At 37.7% G+C, this 26821-nt stretch overlaps 1 protein-coding gene across 5 annotated transcripts in view; it reads left to right on the forward strand.

The window, feature by feature from the left end:
• hdac4 (histone deacetylase 4) overlaps positions 1-26821 on the forward strand; it is a 238771-nt gene that overhangs the window by 147897 nt on the left and 64053 nt on the right. For all 5 annotated transcript variants that reach the window (XM_062067611.1, XM_062067614.1, XM_062067612.1 and 2 more), the window contains exons 17-18: positions 12909-13016; positions 23941-23996. In XM_062067611.1, coding sequence (XP_061923595.1) covers positions 12909-13016; positions 23941-23996 — 164 coding nt within the window. The remainder of the gene's footprint in view (positions 1-12908; positions 13017-23940; positions 23997-26821) is intronic.

The following is a 26821-nucleotide window of genomic DNA, read 5'->3' on the forward strand; positions in this document are numbered from 1 at the left end:
ATAGTACTTCCCATAGTTGTAGTGGGTCTCAGGATTATCTCAGGGAGAGCATGTCCCAAATTCCAAGCTGCTGTTTTGAGGCATGTTTAAAAAAATAATGCACTTTGTGAATTCAATAATAAATATGGCAGTGCCATGTTGCCACTTTTTTCCATAACTTGAGTTGATTTTTTTTGGGAAACCTTGTTACATTGTTTACTGCATCCAGCAGGGGGCATCACAACAAAATTAGGCATAATAATGTGTTTATTCCATGACTGTTCATATCGGTATTGGTTAAAATCGGAATCGGTAATTAAGAGTTGGACAACATCGGAATATCGGATATCTGCAAAAAAGCCATTATCGGACATCTCTAGTTTTAATACTAATAAAATATCATCCCGCGGGCCATAGATAAGTCATCTGGCCCGCAGGCCTAGACTTTGACACCACTGATCTACAAAGATACAAATAATTGCTATTACGACATCCAGTGGACACATTTAGAACAGCTGATTTTTTCATTCAAAAATTACAGGTTAATGTTTATCAGAATCAGAATCAGAAGAGATTTTATTGCCATTGTTTGAGAACGGGTTTACAAACTAGGACTTTTATTTGGCGCAATCGTGCAACATAAAACACATAACTCAGAATTAGGGATTTATTTATGATATTATCGGCCTAAAAATACTTTAAAACGTAATATCGGAAATTATCGGTATCGGTTTCAAGAAGTAAAATGAATGACTTTTCAAGACGGCGCTGTACGGAGCGATACATATCCGGTAAAACACGGACGAGTATACTCTGGACTGAAGCTGTGTGCCTTATTCTCAGTTCCATTTCAAAAGTAATGGAAAAAATTGTTTATGAACAGGTCGATAGTTACCTTGCCACTAATAAACTCATGTACAAATTCCAATCCGGCTTCAGAACTAACCACTCCACTGACACATGGTGGTGGGACAGCTTGTTGACAAGGGTTGCGGCTATGCTGGTGAAAAAGATGTTAAGTCTGCTAGCTACCTCCATTTTGTCTGTAATGAGGGAGTCACCCTCCTTGATGCTGATGTTGGTGAGTCTTGCTTTAAGTTTCTGGCTGCAACCAGGAAGCTGGTTGTTGAGAATTTTCCAGAGCTCACGTGGCTTATTTGTGTTTTCCTCTATTTTGTCGTTAATGTAATTTTTTTTTAAGGATTTAGTCAGGTTGGTTGACTTATTTCTTAATTTATTGCATTGCTTTTTGAGAGTTGAAAGGAGTAATTTGAGGTTGATATTATTGGGTTGTTTATCGGCATGCGACTGTGAATTGTTTTTGTTTGCGGATGACTCTGCCTTGCTGGTATCCGGCAAGGACAAGTCACAGGTGGAGAAAATCCTCAGTGCTGAGCTCTGTAGAACTTGCACCTGGCTCGCTGACAACAAGCTATCCATACACTTGGGTAAAACAGAATCCATCCTGTTTGGGTCCCACATCAACCTCAAGAAAGTCAATGACTTCACCATAAAAGTGGGTGACATTGTTATCACCAGGAAAGATGAGGTCACCTACCTAGGTTCCATTCTAGAGGCTAACCTTTCCTGTGATAAAATGGCAACCAAGGTAATCAAAAAGGTTAACCAACGAACGAGATTTCTCTACAGAATCTCCTCTCTGGTCAACAAAAGCACCTTGAGGATTCTGGCGGGAACTCTCGTTCAACCCTTTTTCGATTACGCATGCACCTCCTGGTACCCTAGCACCTCCAAAACCCTCAAATCTAAACTCCAAACATCTCAGAACAAGATAGTCAGGTTACTGCTAGACCTCCACCCCAGATCCCACCTCACTCCTACCCACTTCTCTAAAGTGGGCTGGCTCAAGGTGGAGGACAGAGTTAAACAACTAGCACTGAGCCTAGTCTATAAAATCCGCTACACCTCCCTGATACCGAAGTACATGTCAAACTACTTCCTTAACGTAAATGACCGCCATAACCACAACACCAGGGGGAGCTCCACTAACCACGTTAAACCCAAATTCCGAACTAACAAAGGTCTTAACTCATTCTCTTTCTATGCCACATCAATGTGGAATGCGCTCCCAACAGGTATAAAAGAAAGGGCATCTCTATCCTCCTTCAAAACTGCAATAAAAGTTCACCTCCAGGCAGCTACAACCCTAAACTAACACCCTCCCCGGATTGCTAACAATCTAATGTAAACAATCAAATGCAGATACTTTTTCTTATGCCTTCTGATCTCTCTCTCTCTCTCTCTCTCTCTCTCTCTCTCTCTCTCTCTCTCTCTCTCTCTCTCTCTCTCTCGCTCTCTATGTCCACTACTTGATGTCCATATCCTAACCCCCCCTCCACACCCCTGATTGTAAATAATGTAAATAATTCATTGTGATTATCTTGTGTGATGACTGTATTATGATGATAGTATATATGATAGTATATATCTGTATCATGAATCAATTTAAGTGGACCGCGACTTAAACAAGTTGAAAAACTTATTCGGGTGTTACCATTTAGTGGTCAATTGTACGGAATATGTACTTCACTGTGCAACCTACTAATAAAAGTCTCGCTCAATCAATCAATCAATCTTCATTGTTTTTGTAGCTGTTGTTTTGAGGCATGTTAAAAAAAATTAAAAATTATGCACTTTGTGAAAGTCAAAGTATAGTATTTCCCATAGTTGTAGTGGGTATCAGGATTATCTCAGGGAGAGCATGTCCCAAATTCAAAGCTGTTTTGAGTCATGTTAAAAAAAAATAATGCACTTTGTGACTTCAATAATAAATATGGCAATGCCATGTTGCCACTTTTTTTCTATAACTGGAGTTGAAGTTGTTCTCTTATTTTGGTAAACCTTGTTTTTGATTGATTGATTGATTGAAACTTGTATTAGTAGATTGCACAGTACAGTACATATTCCGTACAATTCACCACTAAATGGTAACACCCCAATAAGTTTTTCAACTTGTTTAAGTCGGGGTCCACGTTAATCAATTCATGGTAAAGTTACATTGTTTAATGCATCCAGCGGGGCATCACAACAAAATTAGGCATAATAATGTGTTAATTCCCCGACTGTATATATCGGTATCGGTTGATATCGGAATCTGTAATTAAGAGTTGGACAATATCGGGATATCGGCAAAAAATACATTATCGGACATCTCTACACAGAATAGAATAACATGAGCTGTAACTGAGCTATCAGATCTTGTTATTGTTCATGTGCCTGATGGCCGAGCGGGCCTGATCCGGCCCTCGGGCCGTACGTTTGACACCTCTGTTTTAGATATCCTTAAATTAATTCAAGCAATATTATTATTGATATATATTATTTTTTTGATTAACTCTCATGTAATTTAAAAGGCAGAAAAACACACACACACACACACTCTCCCACGCCGCTGATGAGGTGTCTTACTTAATTATCAAAACTATGTTTTGATAACATCGGATTAACCAATCAAATACACAACGTCTCTGTTGGACAATCATATTTCTGTTAACAAATAAACTGAGTTGCTGCACTAGACGCCTACTCACTCAGCGTCCCCTGCCTGAATAATAACTTCTATTTGCTCTTGTTCCAGCAAACAGACACAATCTTACCACACTCGCACGCACACAAACGCCGCCCCTCGAGCACCAGAGGCAACAAAAGCTGTTGCTTGCCTTTCCGCTGTATTTGTAATTGTAACCAGATGTTTTCTGCATACGAGATGTGTGTGTGTGTGTGTGTGTGTGCATGTGTGTGTTTACATTAACATTGTTATTTGTATGTCTTATGGATGTATTATGTTAGCGATGATTTAATTGCTTAAAGTATTTTCTATGTGATAGATTTTGCTCGAATGTTTGTCTTTGAGTGTGTGTGTGTGTGTGTGTGTGTGTGTGTGTGTGTGTGTGTGTGTGTGTGTGTGTGTGTGTGTGTGTGTGTGTGTGTGTGTGTGTGTGTGTGTGTGTGTGTGTTCTTGTATTTCTACCCTTCTTGAGACATCAACAAGGAAAAGTACCTTCCAAATGAGGACCGGTGAACAAGTTAGGACGCAAAATCATGGTCCCGATACGGAAAAACCATTGCATCTAATAGAGAGCCAAATTCTAGAGTCCGTGAACATTGCTCCAAAGTCAGGATTTTTTTTTTGTTGCTTTCATGTGCATACAAAAGTAAACATGGACAGGTGCAAAGGCAGCAAGATATGATAAAACAAGACGGCAGCTAAAGAAGGACTTCCCTATTCATCCACAAAAAAAATATTTTACGACTTCCTGTGCTGACGTAAGACAACCCGATCACAGGATGAACAAATACATGATACTAAGACTATAGTGGCAATTGACAGTTGGCGTCTACAGCTGGGTTGCCCAAAGTGCGGCACAGGGGCCATCTGTGGTCCGTGACTCATTTGTCATCGGCCTTAAGCACATTACAAAAAACAAAAAATAAAGATCTCATTTGCACCCCTGGTGGTGAAATCTATCAAAATTAGGGTGGTCCCTAAAAGGAGGGATTTTTTAATTTAACTGTGTCGGTTTTACAAGTGCTCCCCCTCTGGTCAACATATGAAATAACAAGTGTTTGTAAAAAATTCGAAGTGCTCCTCCTCTGGCCAACATATGTAATAACAAGTGTGTGTATGAAATTGAAATGTGCCCCCTTTGGCCAAAATATTAAAAAAAGTTTGTATATAGAGACGTACTGTCATAACTTGAAGTAATTAAGGAAGATTAAAAAACAATTAGAAACAAACAAACAAACAAAAAACTAAAAGCAGTCTTTTTCTCACAATGTGTCGAGTTTTTTCTTATAAAATTGGGAACAATTTCTCATATTCTTTCTGGTTCTGTAATATTGCAATATTTTCTTGTAAATTATTACTTTTTTTATGTAAAAGTATTACTTTTTAATGCAAAATGGTGACATGTGTCGTATAAAATTCAGATTTGTATCACAATATTGCCAATTGTTTTGTTGTTCTCCTAAAATAGTGACATTTTTTGAGTAAAATTATAACTTTTGTCATAATTTTGCCAATTAAAATTCAGATTATTATTATAATATTCCCAACATTTTAAAGTTTTCTTCAAATTGACTATGTGTCTCTTTTAAAGGTGCTCCCCCTCTGGTTAACATATGAAATAACAAGTGTGTGAACATTTTTTAAGTGCTCCCCCTCTGGCCAACATATGTAACACGAAGTGTGTGTAAGAAATTGAAATGCGCCCCCTAAAATATAAAAAAAAGTATGTATATAAAGACATACTGTTATAACTTGAAGTAATTAAGGAAGATTAAAAACCAATTACAAACAAACAAACAAATATTAACTAAAAGCAGTCTTTTTCTCACAATGTGTCGACTTTTTTCCTATAAAATTGGGAACAATTTCTCATATTCTTTTTGTTTCTGTAATATTGCAATATTTTCTCGTAAAATGTGTACTTTTTGTATGTAAAAGTATTACTTTTTAATGCAAAATGGTGACATTTGTCATATAAAATTCAGAATTGTATCACAATATTGCCAATTGTTTTGTTGTTCTCGTAAAATAGTGACATCTTTTTGAGTAAAAGTATAACTTTTGTCATAATTTTGCCAATTAAAATTCCGATTACTATTATAATATTGACAACATTTTAAAGTTTTCTTATAAAATTACGACTCCTTTCTTATGATTGCCAACATTTTAAGCTTTTCTTGTAAAATTGCGACTCTTTTTGAGTAAAAGGCCAACTTTTGTCCTAGTAGTGCACAAATATACCGTTTTTATTGTAAAATTTTGACTTGCGTTAAGTAAAATTACGACTTTTATTATAATACTGTCAAAATTCTAAGTTTTTTTGGTGAAATTGTGACCTTTTTCTTGTGAAATTCCAACTAATTTTTCACAACAACCTTTTTTATATTTGCATCGTATGTATATATTATTATTGTTGTGAATACGAATATTTATATTTCTAGAAAGGGCGGTCCTAAAGAGGTAGGCATTTTTCAGCGGTCTCAAGAAGGTAAGAAATACAAGACTGTGTGTGTGTGTGTGTGTGCGTGTGTGTGCGCGTGTGTGCGTACACTCCCATGCACTTCCATTAACTCAGTCTTTCTTCATCGCCAACTCCTCTATAAGTCCAAGAACCTCTCTCTTGACCTCCAACCCGCCTCCTCCCTCGGGCCCTTACGGCTGCTATGGTGGGAACAAGAAGAGCCGGGGCTCAGTTCTGCTTGTTATAATGGCAAATGGGGCTAAATTGTTGTTTTCCTGTCATACCATGCATACAAAATGCACGCGCTGGCCTACAGAGGAAGGGGGCTGAAATTAGGCTGTCAGCCCGTGGAAAACCATCATTCCATCATACAACACGCTCCCACATTTTTGTTCTACCTGGTACACACATACACATCCGTTCTCCTGCCTCGTATAAATAACACTGTAAATATTCTATCCTCATGCTGCCGGAGCTTGACAACCGTCGACTAATTTGTACAATTTACATATTCGCTATGTCGCATGTGAGCAAAAAATATGAAAAGCAAAATAATACAAATTAACCTCCTTCTGTTCCTGTATGTTTAGGAGGAGCATATTTTGTGACTCTTTTTTTAACTTCATAGATTGCATTGTTTATGGCCTTAACAAAAACAATCATAATATTTGAATTAACAAATTAGAACGGTATGGCATCTGAGGTAAGAAGCTACTAGTGTTGTCCCGATACCAATATTTTGATACTTGTCGGTACTTTTCTAAATAAAGGGAACACAGAAAATGGCATTGGCGGCTTTATTTCAACAAAAAAAAAACTTAGGGTACATTAAACATATGTTTATTATTACAAGTTTGTCCTTAAATAAAATAGTGAACATAATAGACAACTTGTCTTTTAGTAGTAAGTAAGCAAACAAAGGCTCCTAATTTAGCTGCTGACGTATGCAGTAACATATTGTGTCATTTTCCATTCTATTATTTTGTCAAAATTATTAAGGACAAGTGATAGAAAATTAATTATTAATCTACTTGTTCATTTACTGTTAATATCTGCTTACTTTCTCTTTTAACATGTTCTATCTACACTTCTGTTAAAGGCCTAATGAAACCCACTACTACCGACCACGCAGTCTGATAGTTTATATATCAATGATGAAATCTTAACATTGCAACACATGCCAATACAGCCGGGTTAACTTATGAAGTGCAATTTTAAATTTCCTGGGAAATTTCAGCTTGAAAACATCTATGTATGATGACGTTTGCGCGTGACGTCAATGGTTGAAGCGGAAGTATTCGGACACACTGTATCTCAATACAAACAGCTCTGTTTTCATCGCAAAATTCCACAGTATTCTGGACATCTGTGTTGGTGAATCTTTTGCAATTTGTTTAATGAACAATGAAGGCTGCAAAGAAGAAAGCTGTAGGTGGGATCGGTGTATTAGTGGCCGGCTGCAGCAACACAACCAGGAGGACTTTGAGTTGGATAGCAGACGCGCTATCCGACGCTAGCCGCCGACCGCATCGATGATCGGGTAAAGTCCTTCGTCGCACCGTCGATCGCTGGAACGCAGGTGAGCACGGGTGTTGATGAGCAGATGAAGGCTGGCGTAGGTGGAGCGCTAATGTTTTTATCATAGCTCTGACAAGGTCCCGTAGCTAAGTTAGCTTCAATGGCGTCGTTAGCAACAGCATTGCTAGGCTTCGCCAGGCGGGACAGCATTAACCGTGTGGTTACAGGTCCAGAGTTTGGTAGTATTGTTGATCTTCTGTCTATCCTTCCAGTCAGGGGCTTATTTCTTTTGTTTCTATCTGCATTTAAGCACGATGCTATCACGTTAGCTCCGTAGCTAAAGTGCTTCGCCGATGTATTGTCGTGGAGATAAAAGTCACTGTGAATGTCCATTTTGCGTTCTCGACTCTCATTTTCAAGAGGATATAGTATCCGAGGTGGTTTAAAATACAAATCCGTGATCCACAATAGAAAAAGGAGAGAGTGTGGAATCCAATGAGCCCTTGTACCTAAGTTACGGTCAGAGCGAAAAAAGATACGTCCTGCACTGCCCTCTAATCCTTCACTCTCACGTTCCTCATCCACAAATCTTTCATCCTGGCTCAAATTAACGGGGAAATCGTCGCTTTCTCGGTCCGAATCGCTCTCGCTGCTGGCGGCCATCATTGAAAACAATGGGGAAATGTGAGGAGCCCTTCAACCTGCGACGTCACGCTACTTCCGGTACAGGCAAGGCTTTTTTTTATTAGTGACCAAAAGTTGCAAACTTTATCGTCGATGTTCTCTACTAAATCCTTTCAGCAAAAATATGGCAATATCCCGAAATGATCAAGTATGACACATAGAATGGATCTGCTATCCCCGTTTAAAAAAAAAAAAATCATTTCAGTAGGCCTTTAAATCTTTTGTAACTTTACAAATGTCATTTATATGGAGATTGAATCATTTTGGTCTTAGTATTGATCCTTGAGGTATACCACAGGATATATTTAGCGTTGTAAATGTGTGTTCGCCTAGCTTCACATATTGTTTCCTGTTCGTTAAATAACTTCTTATCCAGTTTAAGACTAACCCTCTGATGCCATATCGTTCTAGTTTTTTGATTAAAATATTGTGATTAATTGTGTCAAATGCTTTAGTTAGATCCATAAACACTGCTGCTGCACATTTTTTTACTATCTTTTGCATTGGTAATTTCTTCTGTAATTACAATTAAAGCCATCAAAGTTGAAACATTAGCTCTGTATCCATATTGGTTCTCTTTGAGTATTCTATTTTTGTTTGTGAAACTCTCTAATCTGTTATTGGACAGTTTTTCAATGATTTTAGAAAATTGTGGAAGTGAAGAAAAAGGTCTGTAATTTGTAAATTGGTGTTTGTCTCCAGTCTTATAAATTGGTGCAACTTTAGCTATTTTCATTTTGTTTGAGCAACGTTTTGAAGCATTCGCAGCAACTGGAGTGATTCCGACACCCAGCATGCTTTTCGGAATAGTTGCTCAAAGTACACATTGTTTATTATTCTCCACTATTTGTAATAGCTGCATTTTTGTGTGATGGTTATAGGGTTTGTTGTTTTTATGCCACGGTGAGTCAGAATGTTGAGTAATGACCCCCTGCTGGTTCCAATCTGTTGTTAAACTCACCATGAGTACCTTTATGGCTACTGTTAGACCAATCAAAGAGCAACTTCCTGTCTGTCACCACCTCCTGTGGCACTCAAGAGTGGGAAACAATCGTACATTTGATATTTTTTTGGAGTTTGCCTATCATTAAGGAAGACAAGAGCATTTTTTTTCCTTATATATTCTAAATCATAAAACATGGCCAGTAGGAGGTGGCTAACAATGCAGCTAATGGAAGTACACTATTCCGCTCATAAAACCCATCCAAAAACCACCAACAACTCCATTTATACCTCAGAACCTGAATATTCACAAAGTATTAGCAATATTGTTATAATAAGCACTTTTAGCACAAGCAATTTTTTGCGGCATCGTGATTACATAGAGCTAACTACCCTATGCTGCTATATTGACATCATCAGCCGGTGTGCTGCTGCATCGCCTCTTAGCTGGTGAAAGTCAATTCTAGATTATAAATCATGACTTCCACCTGGATAGTAGACGGTTGTGACCAGAAACCAAAAAGTTGATCTACTTTGACAGTCGACTTATACACGGATATGGCGGGAAATACACAAAAAATATGTTTTTTTTGTGGCACTTTTGTTTAACCCTTTGTGAGGATTATGATTAATTCTTCAACTAAACCGGAAGATATAAACATCCCATCAGTCGGCATTCCAGTGGGAGAAGACATTGTACAGTAATATATATATATATATATATATATATATATATATAATATATATATATATATATATATATATATATATATATATATATAATTTCAGATGAAAGTTCTCTTTTTCTAGCCATTTTGAGCGTTTAATTGACCCCACAAATGTGATGCTCCAGAAACTCAATCTGCTCAAAGGAAGGTCAGTTTTGTAGCTTCTGTAACGAGCTAAACTGTTTTCAGATGTGTGAACATGATTGCACGAGGGTTTTCTAATCATCAATTAGCCTTCTGAGCCAATGAGCAAACACATTGTACCATTAGAACACTGGAGTGATAGTTGCTGGAAATGGGCCTCTATACACCTATGTAGATATTGCACCAAAAACCAGACATTTGCAGCTAGAATAGTCATTTACCACATTAGCAATGTATAGAGTGTATTTCTTTAAAGTTAAGACTAGTTTAAAGTTATCTTCATTGAAAAGTGCAGTGCTTTTCCTTCAAAAAAAAAGGACATTTCAATGTGACCCCAAACTTTTGAACGGTAGTGTATATATATATATATATATATATATATATATATATATATATATATATATATATATATATATATATATATATATATATATATATATATATATATATATATATATATATATATATATCCAATTTTTTTTAACCCAATGTGGCAAAAAAGTTTGGGGACCCCAAACTAGAGTATCAAAAATATCTCACTTTCGATTTGAGAAGTGATGTTATACAGATTTGGTATCAGCAGTATCGATATTTCAGTATCGATTTGCACATCACTAATGGAGGCTTTTGGATATATTTCAGAGCGCTGTATAGGCAGATTAGAGCAACTCCCGTCTGCTCCATTGCAATGCGGCCCCCGGGTCAAAAAGTTTGGGGACCCCTGAACTAGAGTATCAAAAATATCACATTTTCGATTTGAGAAGTGATGACAAATTTGGTATCGGCAGTATCGACTTTTGCTAACATTTCTGTACGAGTTAGATATCATAAAAAAGTGAAAAATATGTGCGTTCTTGTCTTGCATAAGGATTGTGAGTAATAGGCAACATTCCCTTTAAGTGCAGTTCCCCTTTAATGCATCAGGCCAGGGTCACTACAGTTGCTGCTAGTATATAAAATGAGTCAGGTGGTTAAAATTTTGATGTAAACAATAGGTGCAGCGACTTTGGGACCCCTGATCTTACATGCATGTGCTGCTTAATATCTTCCTCTCTCTGGATGTTCCTGCCTTGACCCTTCCCGTGACTAAAGAGGAGGAATGTGGAAATGCAGAGCTATCGAATCCTTTGCTTAGTTGACTGATTGAAGGCGACAAGTGTAATCAGACTCTCTGCCAGTCGACTATTTGAAAATATGCGCCGAAAAGTCGGCCGTCTGATAGAAAAACCAGGCTGGCATGTCGCAGTCGGGCCCCGAGTTTACTTCTGGAAACCGCAAAAGAACTCCGGCATCAACAACGGCACATGTGTGCGGTCCAAACACAATGACACAAAGACCTCCACGTTCTTCTGTTCCTCCGCCAACTTCTCGTCACTGTTTATCTGCCATGCCTGGCGGAGGCTGTGTATATTATCAAGTACATCACTCCTGTATACAATCTGTCATGGCGTCGTGGTCCGCATGTGTTCTGATTGACTCAACCAGTCAAACAAGTACAGTAGAACCCGCTTACAACCCGCTCAGATGGTAGCGCAGCCGGCCAGTATCTTGAGGGTTCATAGTTCGAATCAACTATCTCTTTATTATGACAAGCTGAATTGTCCTGCATGCGCTGCTCCTCCACACACACACATGCAGAAGTCCCTTTGGTGTCCTCACAAACGATCTGAAATCACAAAAGGCCTTAAAGTTAACAACCATATTGCTACAATGATAAAGATTTATGAAGTAAAATCCACTTAACCTTCCATCCATCCATCCATTTCTACCGCTACCTTATCATCAGTAAATGACTGAAGCAAGGAGGAGGCAGACAAGAGCCGTGTGTGTGAGTTTGAGTGTGTGTGTGTGTGTGTGTGCACTGCATAAAGTCAGTGTTCAAAAACAAGAAAAAAAATACAAAAATGAGGGGTATTTTATTTGAACTAAGCAAAGTTTTCTGCCAATAGAACAAGAACATTTGGCTTGTCAAGACTTTCCAAAACAAGTAAAATTAGCTAACCTAGAAGGAACCCACAAATACCTTAAAATAAGTATATTCTCACTAATAACAAGTGCACTTTTCTTGGTAGAAAAAATGCTATAGTGCCATTATAGTGACATAATGATATGCGCTCGGCATCATGATTTTTTTGTTCATGCTTGAAATAAAAAATGATTACTTTAAAAAAGTAGTTTTATACTTGTGAGTGTTAATGACACAGCTTTGCATCAGTTTTTATTCTAGTTTCAAGCATGTTTTACTCAATATAGGTTATAAAATCTCAGCAACAAGCTGTAATATCTTACTGAGATCATTTAGGACCAAAACCCTTAAAACAAATAAAACACTCCAACATAAAATCTGCTTAGTGAGAAGAATGATCTTATCAGACAGAAAATAAGCAAATATCACCCTTATTTGAGATATTTAATCTTACTTAGATTTCAGTTTTTGCAGTGTGTGTGTGTGTGTGTGTGTGTGTGTATGTGTGTGTGTGTTTTGATCCTTTATTGACTTGTATCCCACTAATGCCTTCTCCTCCACTGTGATATTAGTCCATTTTGGCGTCTTATTCCAGAAAAGTCCAGTCTCATCACAATTAAAAACGGTCTATGGTACGAAGCCTGGTTCGGGGTTTCTTCCAAACTTGAGAGCGCCAACAATGTACTCCTCGCAAATAGTCTTCATATCGAGTTAGCCAAATGGACAAAATTTGTAAAAAAAATGAATGAATAAAGCGTTCGTACACAGAGACACGGTTCGTACACGGAGGTATGTCTGGCTCTATGCAATGGTTCGTAAATTGAAAAGTTTGCAAAAAGAATCGAGTTTCCACTGTAAATATTTCCTGCCTAACGATTCCCACCACAAACGTTGAAAAGTAACCTTTAATTCATGTCAAAAATCTCTTCACGTTGACGCATGTGTTTTTGTTTGCAGGTGGACAGTGACACCATCTGGAATGAGGTCCATTCATCCAGCGCAGCTCGACTGGCGGTTGGTTCCGTGGTGGAGCTGGTCTTCAAAGTAGCGTCGGGAGAACTGAAGGTTCGTTATTTAGATATGAGACTCTTAACTTCCACTGACTTGTTCTTAGACCTTGAAGTTGTTCAAGGGTATTACTGGTTTTCTCCAAGTACCACCTTGGAAAACACTTGGCTTTCCAAGTACCACCTTAATGACCAACATTAAAATACAATAGCATAGTATGCCTAAGTATTCATTAAAAACAGGGCACAGGTTTTATTTAATATTTTTGGCCACTTTAAGATTACACACAGTTTGAACAGTAACACTGTTATTGAATAAAGGAAAATAAAGTACTGCACTAAAATAATTAATCAAATACAATTAATTGCATATAAAAGTTAAATAAACATTATACTAAAAAAAAAAACCCAAAACAGTTTTTAAGGATTAACTAAAAATGTACATATTGTACTGTACTCAGCGTATTTTACAGACTATAGAGCGCACCAGGATATTAGCCGCACCCACTTTTTCGGAGATTTTTTATTTTTTTTCCATAAATAAGGATTAGAGTACGTGGAAGTCACTTCCTAGCAGCTCCGCTGTAGACGAGGCACAAGAGCCAAGCGTGCAGGTTTAACAAGGTTTTAATGTGCATATATTTATCACAAAGTCTTTCTTCAGCCGAACGTGACCTTCCCGTCACGTCCGTATCATTTCTCCTTCTCTGCTCCCGGCCGCTCACTGTTAAAAACAACAGATGATTAGATTACCACGTACCACCTGTGAAATCTAATCACCTGCCAGCTGTGTCTCGCCGTCAGCACATGCCCCGCCCCTATCTGATGGTGCTCCGCCCTCAACACCATTGACAGAGGCGATGACCTTTGCTCCTGCGGGCGTTTTTGTTCCCTTCGTTAAGTTTTGTGCCTCCACTGTGAGCGCCTTTTGTTTGTTCATTTTTTGAGTGTTAAAATTATATATGTATTTACCTTCATGCCATGTCCGGTCCAAATCCTTTGCACCATAGGAAAAGAAACCACGTCAAAGTCCAAGTCTTGACAATAAGCCGCAGATATATACGTTGTGAAATTAGTTATTTACACAGAAATATTCTGTAAATGTTTATTTCCATCTGCTCCTTTCTGATCATGGAAATGTATAAGAAACTAAAAAACAATGAAAGTGTCAACTGTACATGGCTTGTATATATGCATTTTTATGAAAGGAATAAAAAGAAATGATGATGATGATGATGATTTACATACCTTAATTGTTTCCAAACGTCTAACACTAGGGATGATGTTTGATAAGGAATTATCGAGTTCGAGCCTATTATCGAATCCTCTTATCGAACCGATTCCTTATCGATTCTCTTATCGAGTCCAGATAGGTTGTTGTATGTGGAAAAAAACACACAATATTTGGTTTAACAAAAGCTCACTTTTATTATATAATAAAAAAATAAAATCTAATAAATAAATAAATATTGACTGTTACCCACCTAAAAAAATAAAACAAAATAAATAATGATTGACTGTTGTTACCCAAAGTATATTAAGTGGGATTTTTCAGAGAAACAAATATATACAGTAACACAAAAACAACCTGTCTCTGTGATCACTATAGGTGTATAAATAATAATATAGTGTTAAATAAAATCAGTCCCTTGGGCACAAAACTGAAAATAATACAGCTCTCCAAAAAGTGCACTTCTGCTGCTATTTGACATAACTGTTTGTTATGATGCTTTGACATTTTTGCACTTTATTTCTTTTTTGAAAGAAAATTCTATGAAGAGAAAAGTTCTTTGCAAATGTGGTTACAATGCTAAAAAATGAAAAGTTAAAGCTAAAAAAAGAAATACACTTTATTAAGTTAACATTATTTCTTTATATGGGGAAACATGTTATGAGCTAGAGAATATAACAACTACACTACCCAGCATGCAACGGGAGTTACGAGCATGCGCGTTAGCCCCGAAAAGTGTTGCATGTTGCCACGCTGTGAAAGTAAACGTCAAGAACTCAGCCAACACGCCTCGTCTGCATTATTTATAACTAGACAGACAACACATCTACAGTGTGATTTTGTGTTGTTTACAAGGAAAGAAAAACAAAAGTTAAAAAAGGTAGATATGTTGTATATATATGTATGTGCTGCGGATGTTTTAAGAACGTTGTGACAGCTGCCGTAAAGGAGGTGCGTTGCTAGCCTGGTTGCTATGTTTCCGGTTGGTCGTAAAAGTGTTCGTCATGTGTTTTACCCTGCTAAAATCTCTCAGTAAAGTTATTCGATGGATTATAGCTTTTGTTTTGAACTTTATTACACCTTGGAGCGCTTTTTCCCGTCCATTGTTTTCCTGCTTTCCCTATCTGCGCCTAATGACTGAGCTACGTGACGTCATTTCTTGTGATGTCCCACGGAGCATTTCTGGTCGGGACGGGATTCGAATAAAGAATCAACTCTTTTCCTTTACTATAGTGGTCTCGATAACGAGTACCGGTTCTCAAAAAGGGATTCGAGTCCGAGGACTCGGTTCTTTTCTTATCAAACAACCGGGAAAACCGGTTTCGAGTATCATCCCTATCTAACACGGCAGTAAAACGGCTGATCAAACAAAACAGAAATCATTGTCATGGACCCACAAGCTGCGGAAGCTAGCTCTCCAATCAACTAAACAGACTCAACAACTCCACAATTACATTTTAGTGAATTTACTAAGGAATTTGTGACACTGAAACAATACAAAAATAATGCCGTTTTAAGTTAACACTCGTAAACGTCTTAGCATATTAGCTAATGCTCACAATGCTAGCATCATTACATTACGATAGCTTGTGCAAATATGCATGAAAACACTCCTACAGACATCACACATGGGACGGTTTAGTAAGTATAAACAGTTTTAGTTATATTGTAAAACTTACAAACGTTGCTTGGAGTGATGAATGAAGAATCCATACGCTATGGACGGTTAGAAGACTAAACAGCATGCCAGTTGATAAAAAAAAAAAAGCACTACCGATAAATGGAAGGACACTGCAGCACCTGCAATGAGCCAATTTGTTCAAAGGATGGCGCCACACTACAAACAAAAAAACTTCTTCTGAGTGTTTTTGCCTGTTTTTTTTTAAATAAAATTATTTTTATTATTGCAAAGAAAAATCCATAAATTAGCCGCTCTGTCTTGTAAGTCGCAGCGTTCAAAGTTGAGGAAAAAAGTAGCGGCTTATAGTCCGGAATTTACGATATATGTTAAGTGCAGCTTTCTCTACCAATGTTTGTCTTTGCTTAAATGTATTTCTGTGTGTTGATTGGCTTGGAGGCTGGGAGAAGGACGAACGTTAGTGTAGAATGTGGAGAAAATTCGGTTCCCACACGTATTGAGTGATGGAAATGACGAAGTGAGACGTTTGTGTCTTAATTGTTTATTTTGACATCGACCACGGCCTACAGTAGTCAGGTTGTAACGACTTCCATTGAAGGCGGTTTTATCCAGCCCGCGGGATTGATTGATTGAAACTTTTATTAGTAGATTGTACAGTACATATTCCGTACAATTGACCACTAAATGGTAACAATCAAATAAGTTTGTCAACTTGTTTAAATCGGGGTCCACATTAATCAATTCATGGTACAAATATAATATCAGCATAATACAGTCATCACACAAGTTAATCATCAGAGTATATACATAGAATTATTTACAATCGGCTGGGTGGGATGTGGAGGGGGTTGTGGGTTGAGATGAGTTTGCTAAGTATAAAAATTAGCTGAAATTTTTAAATGAAAGAAACAGCTGTTCTAAATGTGTCCACTAGATGTCGTAATAGCAATTCTTTGTATCTTTGTAGATGATGCTACATATGTAAAAAAAAAAATACCCGCATGAGATTAGTGCACCAGTCGGAGAAAATGAGCAAAATACATAAATAACATCCTGTAATTTGATTTTGATATTATTTTTTTATCTTGATAGATTGAACATTAACACCAACGAGTTGACTGATGAACATTATCACATAATTCATTCAGAAAGTATAAATAACGACAAATATTGGTAGAATACAATTAACCGCAACATGTAAGTGTATAAAAACCCCAACAACATTAAGATTTGTACATTTTCAGAATGTGCTGGTTCTATTTTTAAACAAAGAAAACAATCTGAAGTTGTCTTTATTTCTAAGTTATCGTGCCGTGATTTTACCAGTCCGGCCCATTTGGGAGTAGATTTTTCTCCATGTGGCCCCCGATATAAAATGAGTTTGACACCCCTGCACTAGAATGAGCCCGCGTATCACAGTAGTGATTCTTAAACTATGGTACTCGAGCTTTATCGAGTGGTATACCACGGAATCACTTAATTGATTAGTGTTTTATTTTCTTAAATAAAGTGTTACTGTTCAAACTGTGTAATGTTACAATGGCCCAAAATATTCAATATACTTGCTAAATAAAACCTCTGCCTTGTTTTTAATGAGTACTTGGGCCTAGTATGCTCCAGAGCAAAGTGTTTTCTGAGGTGGTTTTCTGACGCTAGTATCATTACATTACGATAGCACGTGCAAATATGTATTATTTTTGTATTATTGATGAAAAAAGTTTGCGAACCACTCTTCTAGAATATAATATTAAGCTAATTTCTAATTTATTTTACATTAGTACCAACAATTTGCTTGTCTTTACTGTTGATTTGTAGTTGTTGACCGTGGATTTAAAGTCTTTGAAGTAAAGTACACCTAATAATATTGATAAAGCATTGTACAGTATTTTGGTAACCTCATTTAGCTACACAGTACTTTATACACCACAACGATATGCAGCCATGATCATAAACATATCAGTGTTCTGCATATGTAAGATGAAAGCAAATCCATATTGCTTTGTAATACTGTTTGAGGATGCCTGGTAGGATCTTTGACCATGCATTTAGAGTTGTTCTTAATCATATAGTAATAATGCAGGTAACTTTGAAGCACGTTGTACCTCTTTTACTGTAAGTATAAACTCAAAAAACGGTGCCCACAAGCCAGCCTTCCCTTGTCTGTGCCAGTAGCTGCACTGTTTGAACCCAGCAGGGTGCCATGCAGCGAGGGCCCTTGCAGACGCTTACGGTCCAGACTAACAGGCCTGTTTTATTGGCCCGACACGGCAGCCACCTGCACAGCAGACTTGGCACTTAGCATTAGCTTAGCACCCACATGCCGCAGAATAATGGTTCTCCTTAGTAGTGCGCCGTGCTAGATCGCCAATAGTCTGTTACTTCCACACATGTCCATAATTAGTGTAAAATAATAATAGTCCACACTGAATTGTGACAATAGTATTTTGACTTAAAAAAGAAAAACAGCATCATTATCTGAGAAAAGAAGAAAAAGTCCCTCATGATTTATAGATCTGTGTTAAAATTCACTGTTATTGACTTTGCTTAATCTCATTTTAACACAAGATTTTGCAGGCTTTTTTGTATGATTGTTGAGGCCTAATTTGACGGATTTTTTTTTTTTTTTTTTACAAAGTATTGGCAAAAGTTTTAATATTTCAAGGCTTATTTTAGTCATTAACATTACCGTATTTTTCGGACTATAAGTCGCAGTTTTTTCATAGTTTGGCTGGGGGTGCGACTTATACTCAGGATCGATTTATGTGTGAAGTTATTAACACATTACCGTAAAATATCAAATAATATTATTTAGCTCATTCACGTAAGAGACTAGACGTATAAGATTTCATGGGATTTAGCGATTAGGAGTGACAGATTGTTTGGTAAACGTACAGCATGTTCTATATGTTATAGTTATTTGAATGACTCTTACCATAATATGTTACGTTAACATACCAGGCACGTTCTCAGTTGGTTCAGCTGTCTTCCAGAAAGCTAAGATAAGAACAAGCTTAAAAAGTAGATGTGTTTCTGTCAGGGGGGTTCAACTGTGGAACAGCTTGGATTATTCCTTAAAATGTTCCAGTTCTATTCACACATTTAAAAAACACTTTAAGACCAATGTCTTGAAAAAATATATCACTCTAGAATCAACACAGTAGTTAATACTATGATCAATGTTAATTCAAATACTAATTGTGGGTTATAAATAATAATGGAAGTACAATTGTTTGTATATACCTGTAGTATATAAATTGGTACAAAGGTTTAACAGGTCTACAAGGATATTTCACATGCCTTTACTGTGTGTATAATTGAACTGTGTTTATGTTATGTATAATGTGTATTTATAATATGTTGTACAATGGACATTCAATAATTTTCGGAAGTTTATTTTGTACTTGACATTGTTTATAGGGTTAGGCGCAATAAGTGTTCAACTTCAGCCTAAACCCTTTCGGTCTGCAACATTTTCATTTTCAATTTAAGATGTACAACTGTTTGTTTATTTTGTTGACGATTGACCGAAGAATAATAAACTTGAAACTTGAACTATTTATGCGTCATATAACGTACACTTATTCAGCCTGTTGTTCACTATTCTTCATTTATTTTAAATTGCCTTTCAAATGTCTATTCTTGGTGTTGGGTTTTAACAAATACATTTCCCCAAAAAATGCGACTTATACTCCAGTGTGACTTATATATGTTTTTTCCTTCTTTATTATGCATTTTTGGCCGGTGCGACTTATACTCCGGAGCGACTTATACTCCGAAAAATACGATACATCCTGTTGTGATTTTAAGAATTTGTAATTTTTTTAGCTATTTTGAACATTGACAACAATTTACCCGTCCCCTGCAATCTTGCAGGCCTTTTAAGAGATGCCTGAATTTGCAGAAGTCTATCCCAAAAATTCAGTGGCGGGCCGTGCGTTTCCCACCTAGGCCTTCGGTGATGTCCGACTTCAATAATTACCTCTCAAAATACCATAATTTATGTCACCACATGACCATTGGAGAAATGGAGAAATACCATACAGGAACACATTTACGCCCTACTGTGTATTGAATCGCATCAACAGTGTACAAAACGGGTTATATTCTGGCGCATTTAAAAAACAATTAAAACGCATGACCAATTAAAACATATCTTATGTGGTACTGTCATATTTGAACTCACAATTTAAAGAACCTTTTCGACGCCGTATAAGCCAGTGATACCTTTCGTCGTCGGCTTATTCGAGTGGAAATGGCGAGCATTTCCCCATTCCATCGCCAGAACAGCTGAGCTAGGGTCCGGGGTTGACCGACATCGTCTAACAAGATGTAGTTTCTTCTTGAAAATGGGCTTGCAAATATATATCTGCCACCTAATCAACGTTTTGTTTGCCTTCTCTCTGCAACACTTCCTGCTTCCTGCTAAATTTAAACTAGTGATTGGATACTCACTTTGGAATGACAAGTGAGTATCCAATCACAGTCTCGTTAACATCAGGCTACTTAGACAGGCTGCTGTCAACAACTTGTGATCTGATTGGCTATCGCAACTGTCTATCAACTCTATGTGTTCTCAAATGCATCCGCTAACGGTCCCGGTGAGTATCCAATCACAGGCCGCGTAAATGTCACGTTCAACCTTAGGCCAGCTAGAAGGCCTTACTGACAACAACTCGTGATCTGATTGGTTATTGCTACTGTCTATCAACTGTATGTGCCTGTTCTCTTACAGTGCACAGACGCCCGCATTGTTGATTCTGAAGGCCTCGGGCAGATTTGGTACAGCATGGCAACATAAGCTAGCTGAATTCTGATTGGATACAAACTAAAACTAAAAACAACAGCACTGGAACAAGCATAATATGACATTAAGAGAATATGAATACTTTTAGATATTTAAGAAAAGTAAGTAAAAAAATAATTGTATCTCTAATTATGATTATGATTTGTAGTTATGTTAGGCCAGCAGCAAAGGCCTTGCTGGCCCTGACGGCACACCACTGCAAAAAATCCTATAAAAAGTATAGTTTTTATAGCTGTAAAATTGCAGGAGAAAGTGAAAGTAGCAATAAATTGTTTTGGTTCGTCCACTGTAATTATAATATGGGAAAGAAAGAAGGTAATTAATGAACAAATATTAACAAAAAGACTGAGGAAAGCCTCTTACCACGACATGTCCAGGGTGTACCCCGCCTTCCGCCCGATTGTAGCTGAGATAGGCTCCAGCGCCCCCCGCGACCCCAAAAGGAATAAGCGGTAGAAAATGGATGGATGGAAGCCTCTTACAAACATTTCACTCTAAAATATGCAAAATAGGCTTTAACAAAGGAAAGAAAAGGAAAACACTAAAAATGTAATCTCAGCCTTTACATGAGAATAAAAACAAAAAATTCACAGTTAAAAACATTTTTTTTCTAAAGATGAGTAAACAATACAAATATTCTTAAAGGGCATTACTATACAAATGACACTTTGTATACCAGCTGTACACTGACTACTCTAAAGTGCATTCAACCCAGCAGGCACAAGACATTAAAACAACGTTGAGAACTTGTTGAATTAGGTCCTGACGTTGAGAAACTCAAACATAGCGTTGAAACGACATCCTTTTTTGACGACGTTAAATCACATTTTTCTTGCCCTGATGTGGGATGTGAGCCGAGGATGTCGTTGTGGCTTGTGCAGCCCTTTGAGACACTCGTGATTTAGGGCTACATAGGTAAACATTGATTGATTGATTGAATGAATGTTGGGTTCTGACGTTGAATTGACCTTTGAAATTTGGTCATTTCCCAATCAATATTTTACAACACAAACACAACGTTGAAAAAACATTCTTTTTGACAACATATAATCGATGTCAGGTTATGACGCTGATTTGACCATTGAAATGTGGTCATTACCCAACCAACAACGTGGATCCAACGTTGGACATCAACATTGTCTCAATTGACAAATACAACTATTTTGCAACGTTGTTTCAAAGTCAGTTTTAAAGGACATGTATGGATAATCAATGCTGCATCAATGACTTGTGCCTGCTGGGAAGCTTCATTTTTTTACTATTCTCCCTTGAAAAGATGTACAGTGGTAAAAATGGTTGAAAGGTGTACTCACCAAGCTGAACGCCCAGACTATCAACCCGATAGTCAGCACTGCTCTTAAAGTTGTCGGGGAGTGAGGTTTATTTAGACTTAGACAAACGTTATTGATCCACAAGGGAAATTGTTCCGCACAGTAGCGCAGTAACAAAGGATGAAAAAGATAAGGATGGAAAGGATAATGCACACAAGGGCACAAAAAGAGGGCGAAAACAAAAGTAGCAATAGAAATTACCAACGTATACATGGCCTGGCCACTCCGACTGGCCTCCGTTACGTGCATAGTTTGTAAAACAAACACCAAAGACTGTCTTATTATTATTATTGTTATGTCTTATTGTTTGCAGTCTGTTCTGTCGTCCACAAGTTGCAGACATCCTTGTGCACATGTATGCATGTTTTAAGGTTGAAAGTGAATTGTACATTTTTATTTATGTTCCAAGACACTGCATGTAGTTTACCTGAACTCTACCAGTGAGACCATTGAGTCTAGCGCAGTGGTTCTTAACCTGGGTTCGATGGAACCCTAGGGGTTCGGTGAGTCGGCCTCAGGGGTTCGGCGGAGGTCAAGACACACCCGACTCATCGTGTAAATAAAAACTTCTCCTTATCGGCGTATTACGGATACGGGAACAGCTGACTGATTTGCAGGTGTGTAATTTGTTGTGAGTTTATGCACTGTGTTGGTTTAGTTGTTTGAACAAGGTGATGTTCATGCACGGTTCATTTTGTGCACCAGTAAAAAAACATGGTAACACTTTAGTATGGGGAACATATTCACCATTAATTGGTTGCTTATTAACATGCAAATTAGTAACATATTGGCTCTTAACTAGTCATTATTAAGTACTTGTTAATGCCTTATTTGCCATGGCCTTATTATAACCCTAACCCTGGCCCTAACCCTAACCAAATAACTCTAAATTAAGTTTTTGTTACTTAGACTATGTTCCCCTAGTGTCCAAAAAACTCTAAATTAAGTCTTTGTTATTTAGAATATGTTCCCATACTAAAGTGTTACCAAAAACATATAACTTTGTCTTGAATTTGAAAAAAAACATAATTTTATATATGAACCTGGTGGGGTTCGGTACCTCCAACAAGGTTAAGAACCACTGGTCTAGCTGTTGATGTCATAGCCATAGGAAAGGGGAGAATTGAATGAAGATCGGGCGGTAGGCGGGGTACACCCTGGACAAGTCGCAGTTCACATAAAAAACACAGCAGAAGTCACAAAAGTCCCACCCCTTGTCACAGAGCCCGAAAGGGTCCCGAGCCAAAAGGCCAACAAAAAAAAACCCACATGAAAACAAGAGGGAAACATAAGGAACACAAAGGGATGATACAAGAGCACAGAGCTCCTGCAACCAGCAGCCACTACAGCGGTGCCATCTTGGAAAATATTTAAAAAACGTCACTGTAAACAAGGAAGTGAAGACGTGGGGCGATGCTGGGAGACAATTGATTAATTAGAGAGTTGTGTTTGGGTACTGCCAGGACTAATTTGATTGTTGAAAATGGTAATAATTTGCAAAATTGTGCGGAGGTATTGGTTGAATATGCTTGAATTGATGTGATGGCAACTTTGCAAAATCCTGAGGGACTGCCTTAAACACCCTTCCACACACGCTCATTGGAGATCCTCCATAGCCAAATTCCACCTGCACCAACAACTGGGACCTCAACAGGAGGACATTAATCGTGTCTTCTCACACCTGCAGCTGTGCCTTTCCTCTCGCCCAGGCATTGTTCCGCTACATGTACAGCAACCAATGTCTCCACAGTCATCTCCCCACTGACCGCTAATCCACAGCAGCTGCCTAAACATCATTAGTCCGTCTTGCCTCGCTTAACATCACCCTGGATATTTATCTAATGTCCCCATGTAGCAGTGGGAGACCCCACGAAAAAATGTGCCTGTTTAAAAAGTATTGTGTGTGTGTGTGCGAGCATAATGTGTTGTCAGAGTCCCAGTTAATTGTGTAGATAACGGGTGTGTTCTCTCTGACAGAATGGTTTTGCGGTAGTGCGACCACCTGGGCACCATGCAGAGGAGAACACTCCGATGTAAGTACATCAAATACTGTACGTAACCAAGGCCATACCCCAAAACAAACTATGTTCTATTGAAATTAATAAGTGTGCAATAATTGTGCAAACTACCGTATTTCCTTGAATAGCCGCCGAGGCGCTAATTAATGTAAAACCTCTTCTCACTCCTGCGCTTACCAAAAGCATGCGGGATAGGCAAGCATGCGCTAATTATTTTAAAACATCTTCTCACTCCGGCGCTTACCTTATCATGAAAAGCACATTTAATAAAAAAAAATGTTATTATGGTCTTACCTTTACTTTTAAATGAGTCCATGCGCAGCTGCTGCTGATCAAAAGCATCGTTTATCTTTCTTCAGTTTTAAAAGTCTCTCTGTCTCAATGGAGATATTCCTTTAATTATTACCTCCTGCTTCGATTGAAAGTCCAGTTTAGAAAACTGTTTTATTTTAGATATGTAATCCTCCATGTAAAAAGTGCAAGCAAACAATCGCCTCCTTGTTGCTGCTTGTTGTCTTCTTCTGCAGTACCGGTAGTCGCAAGAAGGATCACTAGCGCCCTCTACCACCAGGAGGCGGGAGTCATTTAATGACTCATATTTGACACACGCAGCTACGGTATATTAATAAAACATACGGTAGCTGCTTACTGTTATTTTTAGCATATTCAATAGCTTGGACCTTAAATCCTACTGAATAGCTCTGTATCTTCTTCCCTTTATGCGATTTTAAATTATTGAAATTAGCCTCCATTTTGGAAAATGATGCCTTGAAATGGGAAGTGTCACTCGTGACGTGACGAGTTTGACTCGGCGGTGAAACGAGGCATACCGGTTTTTCAAAATAAAGCGCTTTGAAAGACGCAACTCCAACAACAAAAAGTCAGCTCTCCACCACTCCAAACTAACATTATTAGTAATAAGAATTGCAATTACCGGTATATAATAACACAATATTTATATTTTTCTTCCCTTTTATGCAATTTCAAATTACTGAAATCAGCTTCCTCCATTTTGAAAATGATGACAGGGGAAGTGTCACTCGTGACGTGACGAGTTTGACCCGGCGGAAATTCTAGGCATATGCTAATTATTTTGCGAAACGAGTTTGACCCGGCGGAAGTGCCAAGCATGAGCTAATTATTTTGCGAAACGAGTTTGACCCGGCTGTAATTCTAGGCAGGCGAATACTATATTCCCGGCGGCAATTCAAGGAAATACGGTAATCACCTTTCGAGGTTTCACTGTATCTAGATCAGAGGTGTCCATTGGCACATTTTGAAAATTAATTAAGAAACCAAAACATCAACAACGACAAGCTGAATTGTCCTGTATGCACTGCTCCTCCAACATGGCACACACAGCTGCTCAGTGGCCTTGTGGTTAGATTGTCCGCCCTGAGATCGGTAGGTCATGAGTTTATACCAAAGACTATAAAAATGCGACCCATTACCTACCTGCTGGGCACTCAGCATCAAGGGTTGGAATTGGGGGTTAAATCACCAAAATGATTCCCGAGCGTGGCCACCGCTGCTGCTCACTGCTCCCCTCACCTCCCAGGGGGTGAACGAGGGGATGGGTCAAATGTAAAGGACAAATTTCACCACACCTAGTGTGTGTGTGACAATCATTGGTACTTTAACTTTAACTTTAACTTAACAGGCAGAAATCCCTTTGGTGCCCTCACAAACAATCTGAAATCACAAAAGGCCTTAAAGTTAACAACCACATTGCTACAATAATTAAGATTTATAAAGTAAAATCCACTTCACCGTATCGTCCGTACATGACTGAAGCAAGGAGGAGGCAAACAAGAGGTGTGTGTGTGTGTGTGTGTGTGTGTGTGTGTGTGTGTGTGTGTGTGTGTGTGTGTGTGTGTGTGTGTGTGTGTGTGTGTGTGTGTGTGTGTGTGTGTGTGTGTGTGTGTGTGTGTGTGTGTGTGTGTGTGTGTGTGTGTATACGTGTGTGTGTGTTCTTGTATTTCTACCCTTCTTGAGACATCAACAAGGAAAAGTACTATTACAAAATAACATAAAAAGTGGAATAAAAGAGCAAACAGGTGTAATGTAACGAGAACATTGTGCAATATTGACAGTATTGAGGCAGTTTTTTTTTTTCATTGCTCAAAAAATAATATAAGCGTATAATCGTCAGATAGATCTTAATTTGATCTAGAGATTTAAGCGTTGAAAGTAAAAATTATATATAGTGATTAATTTCTTATTTTTGTATTGTTTATGAGTGGGGGCCTTTTGGAGTCCAGATATGTTTTTGTTTTTTTTAACTGTCATTATTCAAAAAAGAATAATTAATCAAAATAAATGTTGTTATGAATTATTATAATAATTACTTTATATCAAATATCTCATTTTGAAACATATATGGCATATTTTGTGTTTTTGCCATTAAAAAATGGGGTTTTCTTGTGAAAAAAAAAAAATATATATATATATATAAAATAATTTAAAAAAACGTTATGGCAGTGGATAATTCTGAAGTAGATCTATAGGTATTTAAGTTTTAAACGTAAAAAAAGAAAAAAGAAACATTTTCAACACTTAAATGACTCTGGGACCTTAAACATTCACCAAAATTGAGGGGAGCCCCAAGGCAGTGGTTCTCAAGCTTTTTTCACAAAACATTTGTACCGCCATTATGACTAACATTAAAATACAGTTGTGTAGTAGGCCTAAGTATTCATTGAAAACAAGGCAGGGGTTTTATTTAACAAACATATTTAGTAGTTTGGCCACTGTAACATTACACACACTTTGAACAGTAACACTGTGTTTGAATATAGGAAAATACAACACTGTATTTTAATCAAGTGACTCTTTGGCGT

This window comes from Entelurus aequoreus, linkage group LG13 (assembly GCF_033978785.1).
Source record: "Entelurus aequoreus isolate RoL-2023_Sb linkage group LG13, RoL_Eaeq_v1.1, whole genome shotgun sequence".
In the NCBI taxonomy this organism is placed as follows: Eukaryota; Metazoa; Chordata; class Actinopteri; order Syngnathiformes; family Syngnathidae; genus Entelurus; species Entelurus aequoreus.